Consider the following 20,876-nt stretch of genomic DNA (forward strand, 5'->3'; position numbering starts at 1 on the left):
GCCAGTTCCCTTATGGGATGCCAGTGTTGCAGATAGAGGGTTTACTAGGGATGCCACAGTCCTGGCATCCAATTTAATGCAGTAGTGTAAAACTGATTGTCAATATACTCTTTTCTCCACTTTCAAATAGATGGAATAAGTAAAATGCTTCATATTTGACTAGGTAATACTGACTTGAAAGAAAATTATCTAGGTCTAGATAATCAACTTACATCTGACAGAGCTTTGTTATAATATTAAAAATTTTTGTTTGCTATGAAACATGTTGCAGAAACATCATTTATCAATTCATTTGCAATTTTTTCAAATGACCACTGAGTAGTAACACATCTTACTAGTTATGTGGATGAACAAAGACCTTCTCTTCTAGAGTCTTTCAATCCAACAGATATAACATCACTCCAGAAAGCTTGAATGGTGTCCATAGTAAAATTCACATTGTGGTAACTGATGTTTTCCAAATTCTGGCACATGGCTCCTACATATGTCACTCTAGGTTCTGAACGTGACTGTGATGTGCATGGCAAGCTGTATGTCCAATGACAGAACTCTTCTATACTCACTTGTCAGTTGGCCAGTAGCTTGAACTCCTGGCATATGTAAAGCAGTGAGAGGCTGAATCTGTTGTATGATTCTGTATATTGTGCGATTCTGTGACTACTTTTAATTCATTTCTGAGCTTCTCTGATATTTTTCAAAGTATGGAGTGTTGTAGCACTTAAATATACAGACATTTACACTGGCATTGCACCTGATTTATATAAATTAATTAATCCGTTAGAGATCACATGTTTCTCTAGAAAAGCATGAAGTTACTTATAAAGATTTGATCAGTAGACACATTTGTAGTCAAGGACAATGCATTTTAATATGTTTAGAATGTGATATAATCAGAAATATATTTCAGCAACTTAGTGGTTACATATTTCACATGTAATATAGAGTATATCAAATGTAGAGGCTCCTCAAAAAAAGTTTGTTAATAGAGTAAAAAAGATGACATTATTTTGGTAAAATTTTTGAAATCCATGTGTATAAAAAGTCTTCAAAATGTTATGGAAATGATTTTATAAAAAAATCTGTGCGTGGATTTCAAGTGTTTCTTTCACCTAAAAGTGTTTCTTTATTTTATTAGGTATGAATTTTAAAGTATCCCATATATCTATATAAAATAATACGTAAATTGAAATTAAAATAATTATATAAAGGTGAATAAAATCGTGTAATGATGCACTGAGAAAATAAGCCTTCAGTAATGTTAGTGGTCAACAGTTTGGTTGGTGCTTTACATTTTGATTGTTGCTTTTTGTGAACAGAGAAAGTCTTCTCAAATTTATGTTTAAAAATATTTAGATTATATGTATACAAGTCGTATTTTTCAGGTTTCAGAAGTAATATAAGCTTTTGTTATAGGATGTGATTAAAAAGGAAAAATAATTGATTTTTGCTATCCTAAAATCAGATAGGTTTTATAATGAAGGTAATTTATTTACAAAAAGCAAAAGTCGTGGTTTGACATTTGGACCGACACGGACGGCACTGATGGGGAGGCTTGCACTTCACTCCACGATGCCCGGGCTTTAGCCCTGGTGCACTGGAGTTACAACTTTTTGATAATAAACACATTGTATCTCTTCCCCTTTCTCAGTGCCTCCAAAATAAATAAGTAGACAAATAAATGATTACTTTTTAAAACATAAGTAATTCATGTAGTATCAACCATTTAAATATTCAGGTAATAAAAAATGAACATTCTGGGTGATTTGTTTCGTTTGCATGTGAGGCTTCACTGCAGTTCATTCATATTCTAGATACTCTGCACTTGCTTGTGAATTAAGTGGGAAAGTTTTTCAGGAAATAGTCTGAAAACTTGATAAATAGAAAATTAAAATACATTTGTCCACTAGGTGGCCTGTAACAGTGGATGTTAGTGAGGTTATATAACCCGTTAACTTCTAGTAAATAAATGCATCATTGTTGTTCATGGCCTACATCCTCCCACACGAATGTCAAGTGTCTCAGTCATATGCCCTGTATTTTTAATCACTTGTTCAATGTCACATTGCCTTTCAGCTTGTATTAACAGTTGGCTTATTAGCTGTTGTTGTGTACCTGTATACGGTAGTGGCATTCAATTTTTTCCGAAAATTCTACAACAAAAGTGAAGATGGTGATACACCGGACATGAAATGTGATGATATGCTCACAGTAAGTTTATAAACTTTAATCTCATATGAATACAAAAAATTGAACTACTTCATCAATTAAATATTTGTGTATTTACTCTTTTAAAGTTCAAAATGGAAAACAAAGTGTATATAATAGAAAGTAGAATGACTTTAAAATGAATAACATCCATTTAGAGCAAAATATGAAGCATCATTTCTGTTGATTTTCTACATTGCTGTGCAGTCTGAAATGAAAATTCTTGAGTAACAGAACTAGAAGTAACATCATCACTTGAGCCCATTGTTTATGTATTCCCGGGTGAAAGGTTAAATAATCCTGGAGAACATTTTGCTCTCCTTTTCAGAATCAACAGATAGTAAAGTTTTCGTGTTGCTTTATATGACTGTTGTACTAAGTGATTCCCTGATATTGACAAATCAGAAATTACCATGCATCAGGTCTTACGTTAGGAAGGGGAACATGAGATACAGTTCATTCACACTGTCACGGAAAGAGATGTATCCTTCAATGAGTTCCTAACTGGAGTACCGACACAGTTGTGCTTGAGATGGAAGTGGAGAGGGAGGCATAAAGACAGTAAAATTACTCAAGAAGTAGATAAGCCCCTCAGTGAATGAGGACAGAGAACTACTGATATTATAAAGACTACTGCAAATGACAGAGCAAAGGGACAGGATATGGTCTTGAAAAAGATGCAAAGTAAAAATAAAATAAAATCCTCAAGTATAAATGACAGAATAACATAGGCCCTCATAAAATCCTTATAGTATCAATAAGAAAAATAGACAGTAAAGAACTAGGCAAATTACATAACCAGATAATTGTTAAAATAAATTCAGTAGGGTTGTGAATGGGAAAAGATGCTCAGTCTCTGTTTGAATGGGAAAAATGCACATCAAAACAATGGCAGACCACTGTTTTTTTTGCCTATACATTTGCAAGCTATTGAATTTTCACACCTACAGTTGATGAATTGATGAGAAAAATAATTTCATGACTCAGTTTGGAAATTTGAGTTGACCCAAAAACTTTAGAGAAATCCTAAAAAAATCAAAATTTTAAGTGCAAGACTCCTTCAAAAATATTTGAAAATGTAATGAATACCTTCAAGTACAAAAGCTTTGAAATCTGTACTTTTTTCATGATTTGCATTTTCTGTGAGCTTCTTTATAGACATTTCATATGCATATGCTTTGCGCTGTCGGTTACCTGCCAGCAGTTTACCTGAAAGTTTGCTCACAAATGTGCTTCTGTATGTTCAAGGACATTAGCAGCATGCACAATTGTAAATCATCTAAATGAGCATAAAATGCATACATGTACTGACAGATAAGGGTATCTATATTTGCTAATAGGGAAGGAGACATATTCCATTTAAGTGAGGAAGAGAAGAGTATCCCGAGTAGTATTAGGATAGGGTTCTAATACCCTAAGGTTGTACTCACACATACACTAGAATGCATATTTTAGATAAAGTACATACATTTTTTTCTGGCGGTATTCAAAAATAGGAAACTGGTAAAAAATACTCATATAGGCAGTCAGCACAGTATGAGGGAGAACGGAAGCATATGCTTTGCATTATATATAATTCTCTCCTGTTTGAATTCATTTTTACCAAATGTGTATTATATCTTTTGGTTTTAAAATTCTAAAATTGTTTCTTTCCACCAAGTTATGAAAGGAAGTTTAATTCAGTTCTTCCAAGAATTATCCTAGCCACATGTTGGGACTCCTTCTTGGCAGGGTAGGATAAAGACATCGCACAGAGTTTATGCCTCCTAGTGTCAGCCCTGGGGTGGTGAACGGAACAGTGACTCAAGTCACCTGTGCTTAATTCACTGCTTACCTGTACTTCCACCATTTCCAACCCAAGGCTTCCTTATGTATGTGAAAAAGCCCCCCCCCCCCCCAAAAAAAAAGAAAGAAAAAAGTTCTTGGTTAGGTGTCGAGCCTGGAGGGCAGCAGGCTGTGTTCCATATCCGAGTATCTGGGTTTGGGTTTGTGATCCATCCGCCTATGGCATCTTGGGTTAACAGCTTCCTGCTAAAACTTCCAGCTTCCTGCTAAGGCAGATTCTGGGATGCATCAGTGACCCATGTGGGTAACCAGCATTGAGTCCCTAGCTCTCTGATTGTGTGTGAATGTCTGTCTCTGCCTTTCTAATGAATAAATAAATATGCACATATTTTAAAAATAAGTATATGTTTATCATAAGTGATCATCAACATACATTTGCTAATCTTCAATCTCTTTTTAAACAAATATCCTATGTTTAATCAGTAATTTAAAGATACTCTAAAAATTATGATTTTTCCAGTTTTCATGATTCATATTCTTGATTCAGGTTTTCTCTTCTGTATGTTTTTAAGGAAACAAAAAAATCTCAAAGCAGTAATGAACTGTGGTTTGTTTAAAATTTGAAGATACACAATAGTCTGTCAACATGAAAATGAATACTCCCCATTTTCCTGGGTCACAGTAACAACTTTGAAGGCCTAGAACGAAGGGGTGCCTTAGGAGGAGAGTATGGGGCCAAAACCTCTTCATCCCCACGTTACACCTGCTTGAGAGCAGGAAAAATCGTGTTACTGTGCGGAAAGCACTCACAGTGTTCAACGATTCCATGCCATTAAAATCATCCAGAACGTACATTGTGATTCCCTGGGAGTGGAGACCATGGTGAAAGCGGAATGTGATGATTATGATAAGTCATGTGAACTGAACTCCTCAGATGGAAGAAAACACTGACCAAGTTACAAATTCATAATCTTATTACCAAGAAGTAATTAGCAGTTACTGTAATTGGTGTTAACCCAAGTATCATCTAACACGCTTGATAAACATTAGTCCATTTCATCTGACTACTCTGGGCTCTGGCAGGTGCTATCATCCTGATTTTATGACAAGGACTCTGAGCATCTGAACAACTTCTCACAGGTCACACTATTCAAATGAAGTCATACTTTTGTCAGTGCTTTCTGCTGTGCCAACTCAGTTAATACCTCCAGTGACTCTCATGCTATTTGAGTAGTGATCTTTGGGCGTCACGGCCTTTGCGGAGGTTAAGGTTTGAGCATGGCCCCTGAGAAAAGCTTGCAGGGTTATTATCTGATCAGCATTCCTACTGCATGCTGGATGTGTAATGATGGATTCTCAGCTTTTTTGCTAAGATCTAATGTAAGATGTTTAATGATACAGAACTTTTGAAGTAATGGATTCTTAAAATACCAAAATTTTAAAAGTTACTTTTAATGGCAGTGGTCAGGGAAATAAAAATGACTTGCTAATGAAACATCAAGTGAGTACCAAAAGAGTTGAAGATATCAGGGTGAACATAGACCAAAATATTTTTGAGTAACACCTCAAACCCCTCATCCTCAATTGGCATGACTGAAGCACAAGATTTATTCTTTGATCCTCTTGTCTGATTCACTGCTTGGCAAATAAACCACATGCCTTGTGTGGAGGCACTTTTGCTTGCTTTTGCATAGCGCCCTGGATTGGCCTCTGCTCCAGCTGCCTCCTTGTAGTTGGGTCTCCAATCCTTTCATTCCCTATTTTTTCTTGCACAGTAGAGGAAAATAATTTTATGAATTTTTGTTGCTTTTCTTGCACCTGTAGTAAAACTGGATTCCATGCACTAAGAGACTGGTCCCTATAAATAACCCGTCAGTAAAATGCACTTGCATGTGAGGGTTTGCCACCCCTCCCCACTTCCCGAAATTGCCTTCCCCCTCGTATCCCCATCCCATGACCAATGCTGAGGACTTGTCAGTGGTTCTTCATCTCTCGGGTGTGTTAGCCTTAGTATTGCCCTTGCTGCATCCTTGAGAATGAGGTCAGGGGAGTCCTCAGGGTACAAGGCAGATGTGACAACATACTAACAGCAGACAACATTCCTACTTGTACTCCTGGGAAGTTTATTTATATCCCAAGAAAAATACCCCACAGTGCTTCTCAATCTCAAAATCTACCAGCCTCAGGGCAGAAAGCTGACTTTGGTTCTGCACTTGCAGAGAACACTTGGGGAATTGTTCTAGACGGGATGAGGGAAGGTTGGTTTGGGTAGTGGGTCAGTATGCAATGCTAGGGCTCCCTCTTGTGTCATAGTGAGACCCCCACAACATGCTAATCAAGCCTCTCTTGTAGTCAATCTGACTATGTTAAAGGTTTATTTTTACTCGTTGTATCCTTAGATGACTATATCTTTTTTCACAAAATTATTAAAAAGTTTATTTATAATTGAAATCATTCAACAAAAAAGTGAAATGTGTTGCCTGAAAAGGGGAACTGAACTGTTGTCCAGAATGTTGTCAGGACATTGGCTGCCTCACTCGTTAAAGCTGCCTCGGCACAGTTCCAGACGCTATTCAAACGCTCTTTACTTTTGCAAAGTCTATGCCCTTTCCTTATTTTCTTGCATTGTTAAGGGGAAAATTTGTGCTACTCTTTGTGCAATTGCTGTGTATGTTGAGTCACTATTGTTATGCCAGCCAGATGCAAAGGTACATGATTATATCTTATGTTAGTCTCTTTATGCATTTTCATTGATTTTCTTAATCTTTAGGAAGACAACTGCTATTATGTGGTTAATCATGCCTGATTTCATGGGCCATGGTCCAAAAAACAAGATTTGTCCTATTTTAGGGTAAATAAATTGAACTTTTTATGTTCTAAGCTATGAGATTCTCTTCAGATTGAGGGATTTCTGTATTTTTGGGTGACACTGGGTATTTCCAGCTCTGTTGTAAGTTTTTATAGCTCTTTTCTGTTACTATTATTGATTACCTGATGCTAGATAATGTGTAAACAAAAGAGGCTTTTTTGGGTATCTGGAAGCTTCATGATGCTAGATAACAACATGGTAAAGAAGTGGAAAGAGAAGCAGATAGATGCAAATGAAGCCCAAGCTTGGCCGACCTGGCATCATTTCCTGACAGCCTGCTGTCACAAGAACTGACCTGGTGTCATAAAAACTGTATTAATTCCCTTTCCATAACCCAGTCTCTTAAGACTTCTTCCATCTCATTATTGCCACACTAGTGATGAATCTTACAGCATGTGAACTTTTAAGGAAAATTCAATACAAAGCATAGCGTTGTATGTAGCAGTAAACCTGTCTTGCCTGTCACTGGGATGAGGTTGGGGCATTGTAACTGCATAGCTTAGCTTGTGCCTTGCGGCAAGAGAAGACTAAGTTCTAAGACACTAGCCATATGGCAACTCCTGGCTCATTACAAATAGCTGCTACTGGTTGGTTGAAGCAGAGAACAGTTAGCTGCTTTGTACAAGGTCATACCCAGCTGATTGTCCTTGAAACCTCCATATAGGAGACCCATTACAGAGGGTAACTTACAGTCTCAGGGCCCCCCTTCTTAATTTGCTTCCTGCCATTGCTTGTCTGGTGGCTTTTCTCAATAGAAGAACATAAATAGTGTAGCTGATCAGTTGCAGTGGTGATCTTTTGAAGCAGATACCTTTATAAACCAGTAAGTGAAAAAGAAATAGGAAATGTCTAGGTTTCATTTTATTAACTTAGTTCTCAAAAGATATTCCTTTCTTTTTAGCCTTTCCTTTTTTCAAAGTGCAGCCTTTATTCCTCTTGAAATAAGCTTTCTCTCTTATGTCATGTTTTTCCATCAGCTGCTTCCCAAGTTTCCAGGCCTTTTGCCCAGGACTGAAGGGATGCATAGGAATAGCAGTCTTGCATCTTCCACAGTTTACAGCAGGTGGTGCTGTAGCTACAGTTTTGAATACTCCACAGGGATTTTTTTTTTTTAATTATGGTGTTTTGAGCCTGAAATTGATTAAACCATCAGTATTCCAAAACAATTTGAGCCTTCTCTCCAAGAATGTAGGAAAGGAAAGTTAGAAATGGTGAAGTTTAGGGTAGAAACAATGTTTGTATCCAGGTAACTAAGGAGACTAACTTGACATATTTAAGGACACTTGTCTCAAAGGAGAGGAATCCCTGGGGCAGGTTTGTTTTATTGTTAGATTAACAACATAAATTTTTAATACCAACTAATTTTGCTGTTTTCTCTCAACTAAACCTATTGGCTCTTATTACATCCTCCTAACAGTGACCTGTAAATTTATTTAGACAATAACTAAGTACTCTCCTTCCCAAACTCTTCTGCATAATAACAATAATAACATTCAAGAGTCTACTAAAGATACTTGGCATTTGGATTATGGCTTCTGTTTTGTAGACTTATGAAAATTTTTCTAGTTAACTTTCAAATCTCCCTATAACCTTTTCAGGTCAAAGAAATACCATCTTTGAAATAATCAGGGTAAATACTTTACAAATCAAAAACTGAGCCGCAAGAGCTTATTGTCATAATTCATCTTACGAAATCTACTAAATGTATCTTGTGTTAGTTTCCTACATGTTTACATTTGTACAAATGTCAATAATAAGGAAACATGTTAAAATAATAGAGCATTTAATTACATTCATTTCCCATCAACCTATCAAAACAAGGTAACAGTGATTGTATTGGCCATTTCCACTAGCTGACTGGAGCTTCTTCACTAATGGCTCCCATGGTTTCCCTGACATCATTTTTCTTGCCAGATTTAATTTATTTTCAGCCTGAAAATCACCTCTTCTATTTGTAATTATATATATGTATATACATAATTATATATATATACATGTGTGTGTGTGTGTGTGTGTATATATATATATAAAGTTTATGACACAGTTTCATAGGCTCTGGGGTTCCCCCAGTCCCTCCCCGAACCCTCCCCCCCATATTGGATTCCTCCATGTTGTCACAGTAGTACAGTTCATAACCAGACATGATTCCTTTATTGTGGGCATGGACCATGCAGAGAGTCCAGCTTCTTATTGTCCAGATAAATTCAAAAGTTTCATTGGGAGACCTTTGTAATTTTTTAACATCTGATTCCATTTTTACCACACTTAGCTTCTTAATTATAATGTGTTCTGTATGCTGCAGTTTTAGGTATCTGTTGAAGAGTGTCTAGAACCTTTGCGTACAGTATTCTTAGCCTCTTGTGTGGATTCTCACCAGCAACAGCCCACCCCACCAGGCAGGTGGTCAGTGGTCTTCTTTGCCAAGCCCGCCATATCCACAGCGCTGGGGCCGATTTTATCAATTCACAGATCGGTGGGGTCACCTGCAGCTGCTGAATTGAGAAGCTGCAAGGAAGACACTGAGGCCTGTATATTTCTGGGAAAGAAAAAAAAAACTTTTCTGAGTAATTGAGAAGACAGTATGCTTCTAAGGGAAGTTTGTTACCAAGGTCATTATTTTAAATAGTTTTAATTGTCCTCATTTATTTTATTCTATTTCCCCAATATATAGCCTCTGTCTTTTTTTATTTTTCTTTCATCTCTGTGTTTATCCTTTCTACCTTTTTTTTAAGCCAAAGTGGAACTCTTTTAAGGATTTTCAGCGTTTCACTAGAAACTGGCCCTGCAGTGTTTCCTAAAGGCACCAGAAGCGATGACCAGCCTAGAGTGGGTGTAGGATCAGGAGGAGCAGCCACAGACTATCACCCATTAACAGTTCATATGTAGCTTCCTGATACTCTTCTGTTATTCCAGAGAAGGAACACATGATGGCTCAAGCACTTGAGTCGGCACCACTCTATGGAAGCCATAAGTTGAGTCCCAGGCTCCTGGCTTTGGCTTGCTGCAGGCCTGGTGCATGTGGTGTGGAGAGCGAACCTTTCTTGTCTCTCCATCTCTGTCATTCTGTTTTTCAAAGAAGCAAATAATTCTTTTTTTTTTAAGAGTTTGTATTACAGGTCAACCGATTCTCTTGTCTAGAGAAAAACCCTGTGTAGGAAGACAATGTATAATTCAGAAATCTAGGTCAGAGCCATCCAGGCCCTCAGAGATTCTCTTTAAGAAGCTATCTTCAAAATTATACTTGCAAAGAGAAATACAGTGAGTGGAGTCCAGGCTGTGTGAACATCCAGAAGATTGGGATTAGTTAGGTTTAGACAGCAGCAGCCAAATCAGGTGCTCTCAGCTGACAGGCTCTTCTGACCTCTGGCAGAGACCCCTTTCTGGGGTCCAGAGCAGTCCCTTGATGAACAGTGGCAACACTGATTCCATGGTGTTCATTTTTTTAATGCATGTCCATCTGACAAAACACTTACCAATGATACATTCTCTATCTGATTCTGTTAGTTAAATTGCAGGCATCTGGTCTTCTACATCTGTTAGATCCACGAGCTCTTGATCCCATGCTTGAGCCAGGGGCTTTTTGGTATTGCTTGCAGACTGCCCTTGATCTACACTGAGCTTTTTAGATGTGTCAGAGATGTTGACGTCTCTGGGTTAAGGCAGTGACATCTACGAAAAAAACTGCCTCATTCCTGATTCTTTGTGCAAATGGTTTCTGAGGATGCATCATAGGCCACACACATAGGGTAATAAAGCAAATGAGCAAAGTATTTTTTGTTATAATGTAGTCCATTATAGGGACTATAATGTAGGATGAGTTAGACAATAACAAAGATGTTACATATCCAAGTGTTAAATTAAGGAGTAAGTTCCAGGCTGGATATATTAATATCTGTGATAATTGGCAGAGAAATGAGAATTGAATCCATGAAATTGATAAAACTAACCCAAGAGAGTTTCCTAGAAGTTTTTTTTTCCTTCTTTTTTTTTTTTTTAAAGATTTATTCATTTTATTACAGTCAGATATACACAGAGGAGGAGAGACAGAGAGGAAGATCTTCCGTTCGATGATTCACTCCCCAAGTGAGCCGCAACGGGCCGGTGCGTGCCGATCCGAAGCCGGGAACCTGGAACCTCTTCCGGGTCTCCCACGCGGGTGCAGGGTCCCAAAGCATTGGGCCGTCCTCAACTGCTTCCCCAGGCCACAAGCAGGGAGCTGGATGGGAAGTGGAGCTGCCGGGATTAGAACCGGCGCCCATATGGGATCCCGGGGCTTTCAAGGCGAGGACTTTAGCCGCTAGGCCACGCCGCCGGGCCCTCCTTCTTTTTTTTTTAAGGACCAGTTACAAAAAGGCAGGAAGGTGAGGAGGAACTGGGACAGGGTGGCAAGAAGGAAGGTTAGAAACAGAAAAAAGAACCAGGGAAGTGTGTTGTCTTACCAAATAGAGAGCCGTTCCAGCACCTTGGTCTAATTTAGTGCATAGGCAGCAAATTAATAAGTTTTGAACAGGGGCCGGAATTTGTGACATAGCGGGTTAAGACACACCTATATGGCATCTGTTGCTCCAGTTCCAACCCAACTCCCTGCTATTGGGCCAAGTGCTCAGGTAGAAGGTGGCCCAAGTGCTTGGGCCCAAGTGCTCAGGCCTCTGCACCTCTGTGAGAAACCCAGAGTTACTGGCTCCCAGCTTTGACCTGACTCAGTCCTGGCATTTTCAACCATTTTGCAATGAATTAGAAGATGGATTTCTCTTCTCCCTCTGTCTCTTTCTGTAACACTGCCCTTAAATTTAAAAAAAGGAAAAATAGGCTTTGAGCTGGTAGGTGACACATCAATGGAGTAATTAAGTCAATCTGAAACACTGCAGGAAGGCTTTGTGGAGAAGGGGTTATTGATACAAGCCCAGAGGAGGAGTAGAAGGGGAATAAGCATGGAGAAGCATATGTCAAAATAAGGAGAATGTGTAAACATTTTCAAAATTTAGGGGGATGTACAAATATCAAGAGTAGCTTATTTGAAGTAGGAAAACATAGAGTTATGGAAGATCGGGAGCAATTAACAAACCGGAAGGGCCGAATGTGCGCATTTAGTAAATTTGTGAGCATGAAATCGGGAGTTTAAACTTAGCTGAATTAATTTGATGGTTCTCCAGCCTAGTTTTTAAGGTGCCATCTTGTTTGTTTAGTAGACGTTTACTTTCCCTTTGCTGTGTCTATTATGCTCAAAATAATCAGACAATGCAATTAACAACAGCTTTGTGCTGCTTAACGTGATCATAACATGATTACCGTATTAAGTCAGATGTGTTTCACAATCCAGTCTTGAAATAGTTTCATTTTCTCTAAGATAAGACAGAGGTATTAATCAGAGTATGCTGAATATAGTCCTATTTAAAAGGCATGAAAAACCCAAGGTCCTGTATCATAATTACAAATATTCAAACAGAAAGAGAATGCAAAGATGCTCATATTTTTTAGAGTGAGGGTGCAGAACTAGACACAATCTTAGATTTGTTGAGTATGAAAATGAGGACTGTCTCTCTAAGGAATGGTACCATATTTCTCTTTTCCAGTGCTATATGTTCCACATGTATGTTGGCGTACGTGCTGGAGGAGGTATTGGTGATGAAATTGAAGACCCAGCAGGGGATGAATATGAGATCTACCGGATCATATTTGACATCACTTTTTTCTTCTTTGTCATTGTCATCCTCCTAGCCATAATACAGGGTAAGCATCCTCATAGAAACTCAGCAAAACCTAGGAATTGACCTACTGTGCTAAAGCTAATATTCAGATAAGGTAAGAATGTCAGTTATTTTCTGGAAAAGCTAAATAATAGTCTTTCTTCCTTTTAGAATCTGTAGAGAAAAAAGCAATGAAGTACACAATTTTGACATGAAATGAAGATGTATACTATTTTCTTTTGTCACATTTCACAAACCGGGATGGGCAGAGCCCTTCATTTGAATGTCAGACTTGCCATTTGCTAACTTTAAGTGTTTTGAGAGTATGTAGTACTGCTGAATTCAGTCTGTTATATGAAAAAATGTCAATGTTTTTTGTAAAATATTTATTTGTTTGAAAGTAAGACGTGACAGAGATTGAGGGAGGAAGAGAAAGAAACAAACAGACAGACATGGAGGCCTTTCATCCACGGGTTTACTCTTTTACTTTAAGATTTATTTATTTTTATTAGAATGGCAGATCCAAAGAGAAAAGGACATACAAAGAGAAATATATTCCATCTGCTGTTCACTCTCCCAAGTGGCTGCAATGACCGGAACTGAGCCAATCTGAAGCCAGGAGGCAGGAGCTTCTTCTGGGTCTCTCAAGCCTTACAGGGTCCCAAGGCCTGGGCCATCCTCCATTGCCATCCCAGGCCACAAGCATAGAGTTGAATGGCAGATGGAGCAGTTGAGACATGAGCTGGTGTTCATGTGGGATCCCAGCACATTCAAGGCGAGGATTTAGTCCCTGGATCACTGTGCTGCACCCTGGTTTACTCTTTTAATAACTGAAATGACCAAGTCTCTGCCAGGCAAAGATAAAAAACTATAATTCCATTTCATTCTCCCACATTGTTTTTAGGGGTTCAAGACATGGGCTGTATTCCACTGCCCTTCCCAGGAGAATATCAGGGAGCTGGATTAGAAGCAAGGTAGCTAGAGGTTGAGGCAACTCTCTAATATTAAATGCAAGTAGTCCAAGCAGTGAGTTTACCTGCTGGACCACAATTCTGGCCCAAGGTCCCCTGGTATTTGAGAGGCAAAATGAAGTGAAACACTGGGACCAACATTGTGGAAAGGTATGTTAAGCCACCATCTGTGACACTGCCATCCCATATGGCCCCTAATTCCACATCAGATGCTTCACTTCTGATCTGGCTCCCTGCTCATGTTCCTGCAAAAACAGTGGGAAATGATCCAAGTTCTTGGGCCTTGCACTCACTTGGGAGACCCAGATGGAGCTCTGTGCTCTTGACTGCAACTTGAAGCCATCACTGCAGCCATTTTTTAGGTGAACCAATAGGCACACACTCTCCCTCCCTCCCTCCCTCTTTCTCCCTCACTCCCTCTCTCCCTCTCTCTTTCTTCCTGCCTCTCCCCTCTACTTTTGCCACTTAAATAACTACATCTTTAAAAAAGAAAGTGATTTATATTCAAGTACCCAGTAAGTGACTCATGGAGCTCTAATGAGTGAGCTGCAGTGTATGGGCATGGGGATTTACTTGCTGGAGCCTTTCAACATTATGATGTGAACAGTGTTGTTACTCATGAGTCATATTTGAAGTGTGAAGTAACTAAGCCATATTACATCTGAGCATCTTGGCCAAAGTGCACAGCTACAGTCTGGGCTGGAATTGTATCCACTCTGGTTCATTCCGGATCTAAAGCCCCCACATGCAACCACAGGGTCCTAGTCACCCGCTAGCTCTCCATTTTACTCCAGGGACACTGAAAGTATGTTCATGTCTGTCTCAGAAAAATCACTGATGTTGTCTTTTTTTCTGCTTCTATACATTTATTCTGACTTGAATTAAATGTCTAGAAATGTGACATTATTTGTTAACTTTCAGAGGCATAGAACAGCCTTTTTTTTTTTTCAGGGAAGTACAGGAAAAAGTTTAAAGGAGCCACAATCCACTTGTTATGTCTTCACTGAGTATAACAATGATGTGCTTTATAAGAGGGCAAAGTCGTAAAAAACTAGGAAGAAAATGTGAAGCCAGTGAGTCACAGGAAGAAAGAGTTTGAGTAAAGAAACATGATTCAGCTAATTTCTAATTGCAATATTGGTAAACATCTTGGAGAATTTGATAATGAAGAACTTGTGCAGAAAGTTTTCAGAGGCAAATTCTCATACCTAGTGTGATTTGACATGTGATATATTTGGTTCCCATATTAATACTCAATACCTTTATTAGTCGAATTTTCTGTGCTTTACAACCTTGCAAATTCCAGCATGAAGTTGAAAGTAGCAGTTATCTGTGTAGGCCGAACTATCTAATGAAGCTTGTCACTTCAGTTTACAATGTTTCGTTTTATTTATGTATTTTTCCCTGTGAGGGTATACCCTGATAATTACACATCTGCTTTGCCCCATGAGATGAAATGCCATGCGTTGCTGGGAACATCAGGTGTGAGCTCACACTTTGACCATGTTCCCAGGATAGGTTGACCAAATTGGTTGTATGTTTTCTCTTTTCCTGCAAGGATTAGCCAAAGGACTATGAATTCCATTTTCATTCTTCTGTTTGCTGAAGACTCAGTTATGCTTTTCTTTACCATTAGGTTTAATTATTGACGCTTTTGGAGAACTCAGAGACCAACAGGAGCAAGTCAAAGAAGACATGGAGGTGAGGCTCAGTTCAGGACCCCAAACTGCCTCGTGCTGTCTTAGACACTTGTCTTTTTCACTACTTTTGTCAAGAGAATCATGGATGTGGGAGAAAGAAAAAGTATGAAGTGTGGATTATTTTCTGGACATCAGTTTTCCAGCCGGTACCTGTGATTGAGCAATGTGCCAGGCTGGAACGTAATAAACCCCAACTGCATACACATGCAGGAAGGCAGCACCATCCTACCACTCAAGAAGTCAGAGACCATCATTGGAGACCATATCAGATTAGTAAATAGATGGTTACAGATAGTGTCATGAGCCGTTTATGTGCAATAACCTTGAGTGCTGAGGTCTACAAGTTGGTGTCTTGTTCCTGGATGACCAGAGAACTTCCTGGGAAAAGTCTGAAGGTTCCATAGCTGTGGGTTTGAAAGGGAAAGAACAGAACCTGGGACAACCTCCTGGTCCCCTACTTACTCCTCCGTGCACCTCTCCAGGACACTCAATATCGGTTGTGCTAGAATATTGTCGTTTGAACCTATATACTGAGACTCTGGTTTTAGGGAATTTGATATGCAAGTTTCTTCCTGTAAACATCAGTACTTCCAGATGAAACAGTATTATTAGAGGCTGTGCTGCAGAAGAGGGCCAGCAGATAAAGAACTTAATAACTCATTTGTGAAATTGACAGTTTAATCATGGGCCGCAGGAAACAGGAAAAGGGCTTTAAGCAAAATAGCTAGATGATTGAATTTGCATTGTAAAAACATAACTGTAGTATAAAGTATAGGAGATGAACTACAGACTGGTGAGACCGGGGGCGAGGAAAGAGGACTGCCAGACGGGAAGTGATAAAGCTTTTGCTAAAGGAGAGGAACTGAGGATTCACGCACTACATGGACTTAACCCACACTTAGACTTGGAATGAGAAGAAATTGGGCACTGGTCAACTGCATAAGAGGGGAGATACCAAGCTTCAGTCATGAGACCCTGCTTGGACAGTGCATTTTGCTGATCTAGGTAACCTGGAGGGACATTAGATTTATGGATACCACTTAGCTTTGCTGTATCTGCTTAGCTTAAGAGACATCCATTGCAATAGTAGAGACCTAGTTGTCCTCCCATTTGCTGAATGTGGCGTACCTGCTATCAGCAATTGTTGATTAAGAAGGAAGGAAGAATTTTATGTTATCTTGATTCTAGGCCCTTCAGAGCAAGATGGGCATCTGAATCACATGAGGACAATAACTATTGAATGAACTTGAGCCAATACATAATGAAATTTTAAAGATTTCGTTGATGGGCAGAATGTCGGATACAGAGAATATTAGAGACAGAATGAAGGGTGTATGGTGAGGAGAGAGAGAGAGAGAGAATGGTAAAGCTAGGGAAAGCTAGAAAGAGAACATGCACTCTTTCATCCACTCTGCTGGCCCATGCTTCAAAGGCCTGTAGTGTGTGGGTCTGCAGCAGAGCCAAAGCTAGGAAGCAGGAGCTCCATCCAAGTCTCTCGGGTGGGTGGGAGACAGGACCTGAGCCATCACCTGCTGCCTCTCAGAGTAAACATGAGCAGCAAGCTGGAATTGGAAGCAGGGACAGGACTCGAATCTAGGTACCCCTGTATGGAATGTGGATGTCCCAAATGGCATATTAACTACTACACTAAGCAACCCACTCATACCTGTGATACTGTAATAATGAAATAGGAGGCTCTGTGGACCAGGCCTGCAGATGGCGGACATGAACTGCTACTGCTCCACAGGCTGCTTAAAGAAAGGTACGACCCAGAGGAGGGGGAGACAAAAGACCAGGTACCTAGTTCCTAGACTTGAAGTCAGTTTCAGTATCTGTCCACTGGTTAATCTTGTGTCTAGCAAGGTTGTGACACATGGCAGACTGTCACAGAATCATTGATGGGGCGCCTTGTAGCTTCATGTTTGATTTGGCTCTGCCCAAAAGGAATTTTTTTGTTCCTTTTTCTTCTTGGTTGTCAGATGTTGTTCAGGTAGGTACCAAGTTTGCAATTTCCTCTTACGATATGATTAGTCTTGCCTAGATAACTTGTGTTAGTTTGTGAACAAGAGTGATCTCTAAGCCTGGACATCATTTTCACTCAGACTGGACTTACAACCATCATTATCCCATCCTCTTTCTTCATCAGTCATTTGTTTCTGCTGGTATCTACACAATTTCACACTGAGGTACAGTTACCATTGTCTTTACGTCTATATATTCATGGATTTAGCACAACTTGCAAAGTGTAAGTTACAGTGATCTCTGACATATGTTAAGATAACTATACCTAAAAGCTGAGTTGTGCTTTCCCTTTGTCTTGCATTTTCAACTCTCTAACATCAGCGTATTTTCCTTTGTCTTCTAGACCAAATGCTTCATCTGTGGAATAGGCAATGATTACTTTGACACAGTGCCACATGGCTTTGAAACTCACACCTTACAGGAGCACAACTTGGCCAATTATCTGTAAGTGCCCGTCTCAAACTTCTGCTCCTCTGTAGTCACCAGTTCCCTCACCTGTGGAAGTGCAAGAAGACAGAGAAAAACTGTGGTTCCTTTGCAATTGCTGGGGATGCTTGCAGACCACTGTAGAGCAACAACTTTTCTGCTGGAGTGGGTTGACTTAAGAAGTGGAATTGCAGGCTTTCACGTTAACAGTTCTTTCTGGAAGGCAAGATGGGTTGATGGAAGTGCTGGAGCGCAGGCTCCCGGGGAGTCTTGCATATGTTTTTGATTTGGAATGGGAGTCCACCAGCTGCTGGCGAGAGATATGGGAAGCTCCATTTTCTTTACTGCAGACTTACAGATGTCTTAAGGCATTTTTGGAAACACAGTTTAAAGTTATTTTAAAAATATGTGGGAATGGGGTCATCACTTGGAACTAGGCAAAATGTAGTTTGGTAAAAATGCCATTTTTACTCAATTTCTGACTTAGTTTTAATGTCAAAAGAAGAGATACAGAATATCATTATATGAAAGTAAATGGTTTCATTATGCACAATTGAACTGTAAGAACTTCTCATTAAGCAAGTCTTCAGTTGAAATTCATCAGCGTTGATTTGATTCTGACAAAAATGTCTTTATTACCTAAAGTTAAAATGACTGTAGGGTAAAATTATACATAAGATCAAAAAATTTAAGTAAAACATATTTTTACCACTTTCTGGTAAATTTTGATTAATTTTCAAAAAGCATTATTTGTGATTTTTTTGTGCTTGTGATAATTTAATGTGACATTAATATGTATAAATATTTCATATCTGTTTACACTGATATCTTCATGTGCTCCATTGCTCATCAAACTTTCTGCATTTGTAGGTTTTTTCTGATGTATCTCATAAACAAAGATGAAACAGAACACACAGGGCAGGTAAGTAAACAGAGACTAAATTCCATCCCCTGAAAAAGAGGGAGTAGAGACCCTCACATGTATCAGAAGTTATATCATAAGCAGGGTCGGGGAGATACTTTCAGATAGCTATCATGGCATCCTCATACAAAATGCCTGTTATCTTGGATGATGTGGAAAAGATCATCTTTGATAAAACGGTAAAATTCTAATTTTACATAAAAAATAAGCTTTGTCACTTGAAATACTAGATGTGGGTTTTGAATATCCTATTACAAAAACATATTTAATATAGTTAATTATAATACCCTTCATCGGTTAATCAAAGGGCAGGTGATTTCAGATGAACTTCAGTCAGTGGCATTAAGATCTGTTAAAAATGACTGAAGGTTAAATAGCTAAAGTCTTTAAGATATTTGAAAGTCTGTAAGTTTGTATCACAAATTGTTAATAGCTTGAATTTAAATATAATTACTAATATTTTAAGATGCCTTCAAAATCACACCTCAGATGCATTTTTTAATTATTATAATGTAGTCAGGATGAAGATTGATTCGTTTACAAAAATAAATGTGGTCTTGTGTATTCCGTTTGGAACTATATAAATAAATGGGAACTCCTCCAGTTACATTAAGTAGCATATAGTTTGTGTTAGTGCAGAATTGTTTTGGAAAACACTGTTGCATCTTTTTCATTTTTCCAGGAATCTTATGTGTGGAAGATGTATCAAGAAAGGTGCTGGGAATTCTTCCCAGCAGGGGATTGCTTCCGGAAGCAGTATGAAGACCAGCTCAATTAAACTGAGACACCCCTCCCCTGCCCTGAACCTTTACAACCAACCCAGCCCTCTCTGTCTTGTCCTCCCACCCCTTCCTGTGTGTTCTGCCTGGTGAGTTCCCAGGTTGCCAGGCGGTGTGTGCTTTGGGGGGGCACCGTGGCTGTTTCTGGAGACTTGACTTTTGCCCCCCAACCCCATATATTTTCTTTGAGAATAAAGACTGAAGAATTATTTAAATTCACACACAGAGAAAACAGAAACTCTGGAAAGGAAATCATTCTGGACGCTATCATAACACACACGCAAACTTTGTTCTAAGACTCCTGGAAGTCTCCTTGAGTTATGGGGCCCTCACAGCAAAGCGTGGCAGCCACACTCACCCGGCCTCTTCATTTCACCATCCTGGAAGGAGCCGTCTCATGGTCACAGAGCACTTGTAGCACTTACCAGATTGCTGTGGACACCAGTTTCGGAGGGAAATAGTGCCTTACTATATGTGGGTTGAGCTATGCAGAAGATATGTGCATGAAAAAACATCTTTATTTTCTTTATGTCAACCATTTTTTCTTTCTTAGTTCCATTGATTTTGTGAGTTTTTTCCCCCCTTTCTTAGATGGGGGATGGTAAGAAAAGTTTGTTCACATCTTTTAAAGAATACGGGTGGGTGTCTCAGGATGGAGGGAGGCTCTTCTCATTCTTCACATTCACCCTCCCCGTGCGCTCCTGATCTTATTTTGGTAATGTTCTGATGCAACAGTGCAACTTTATGAAATCTCTGTATGAAAACACGACTGCAAAAAAATGCACTTTCAAATGAAATAACTCATTGCATGTTTATTATGCAAGTTTAAATGATCAAGAAAACCTTCAGAAGCAAATTGATCAACATGAGAGAACTTTCATGATAATTATATTCATAGTAATAAAAGTGTCGTGGGCTTAATTGTATATTTGGAGCCAGTGTCATCCACCAACAATGTGATATGTTATGAACTTGACAGTAGTTTTGGGTTTCTCTGTCTTTCAGCCACTTGTGATCAGTTGTTGATTAAGGACTTCTTGTCAGGCCATTTTTTTAATATCAAAGCTGAAGCAATATCCATTCAGGGATTTCATCAGTTGCATCACAAAACATGGATAAGAATATAAATCACTCCATATTGTCCATTTTGAGTCTTTTAAATGTAATGCTAACCTTTACAATTAAAAAGACAGATTCAGAATGGAAGCAATGTCATTTTGCAAACATTGGAGCTCTTTTATTACAAGTCTGCTTGTTAATTTTAGAATTGTAAAACTGCTCTGATTAAACTATTTAACTAACTTTCTCATCCTCTTTTGTCTATTTCGTGTATGACTGGGCCTCCTTGTAGATTAAGGTGGGAGCTTTTAACTTGAGGTGGGCAGAGGATGTTTTCCAACACTGCACTGGGACTTTTGACAGTTGTTTCTCTGTTCTTTTGTAGCATAGCAAGTTTTCTGTAGTGGTGATTACAAGACCTTATGGTCATCTGGTGTTTGGTGCACCCCCA

At 39.0% G+C, this 20,876-nt stretch overlaps 1 protein-coding gene across 1 annotated transcript in view; it reads left to right on the top strand.

Annotated features, from left to right (window-relative positions):
* The window catches only part of RYR2 (ryanodine receptor 2), a 663,784-nt gene extending 643,112 nt beyond the window's left edge, over positions 1-20,672 (top strand). Inside the window, exons 100-105 of the mRNA XM_058669392.1 lie at positions 2,074-2,208; positions 12,433-12,589; positions 15,154-15,218; positions 17,583-17,683; positions 18,536-18,587; positions 19,270-20,672. Of these exons, the coding sequence (XP_058525375.1) occupies positions 2,074-2,208; positions 12,433-12,589; positions 15,154-15,218; positions 17,583-17,683; positions 18,536-18,587; positions 19,270-19,365 (606 nt within the window). The 3' untranslated portion in view covers positions 19,366-20,672. The remainder of the gene's footprint in view (positions 1-2,073; positions 2,209-12,432; positions 12,590-15,153; positions 15,219-17,582; positions 17,684-18,535; positions 18,588-19,269) is intronic.
* Positions 20,673-20,876: the final 204 nt, after the last annotated feature.

Source organism: Ochotona princeps, chromosome 10, assembly GCF_030435755.1.
Source record: "Ochotona princeps isolate mOchPri1 chromosome 10, mOchPri1.hap1, whole genome shotgun sequence".
Classification (NCBI taxonomy): Eukaryota; Metazoa; Chordata; class Mammalia; order Lagomorpha; family Ochotonidae; genus Ochotona; species Ochotona princeps.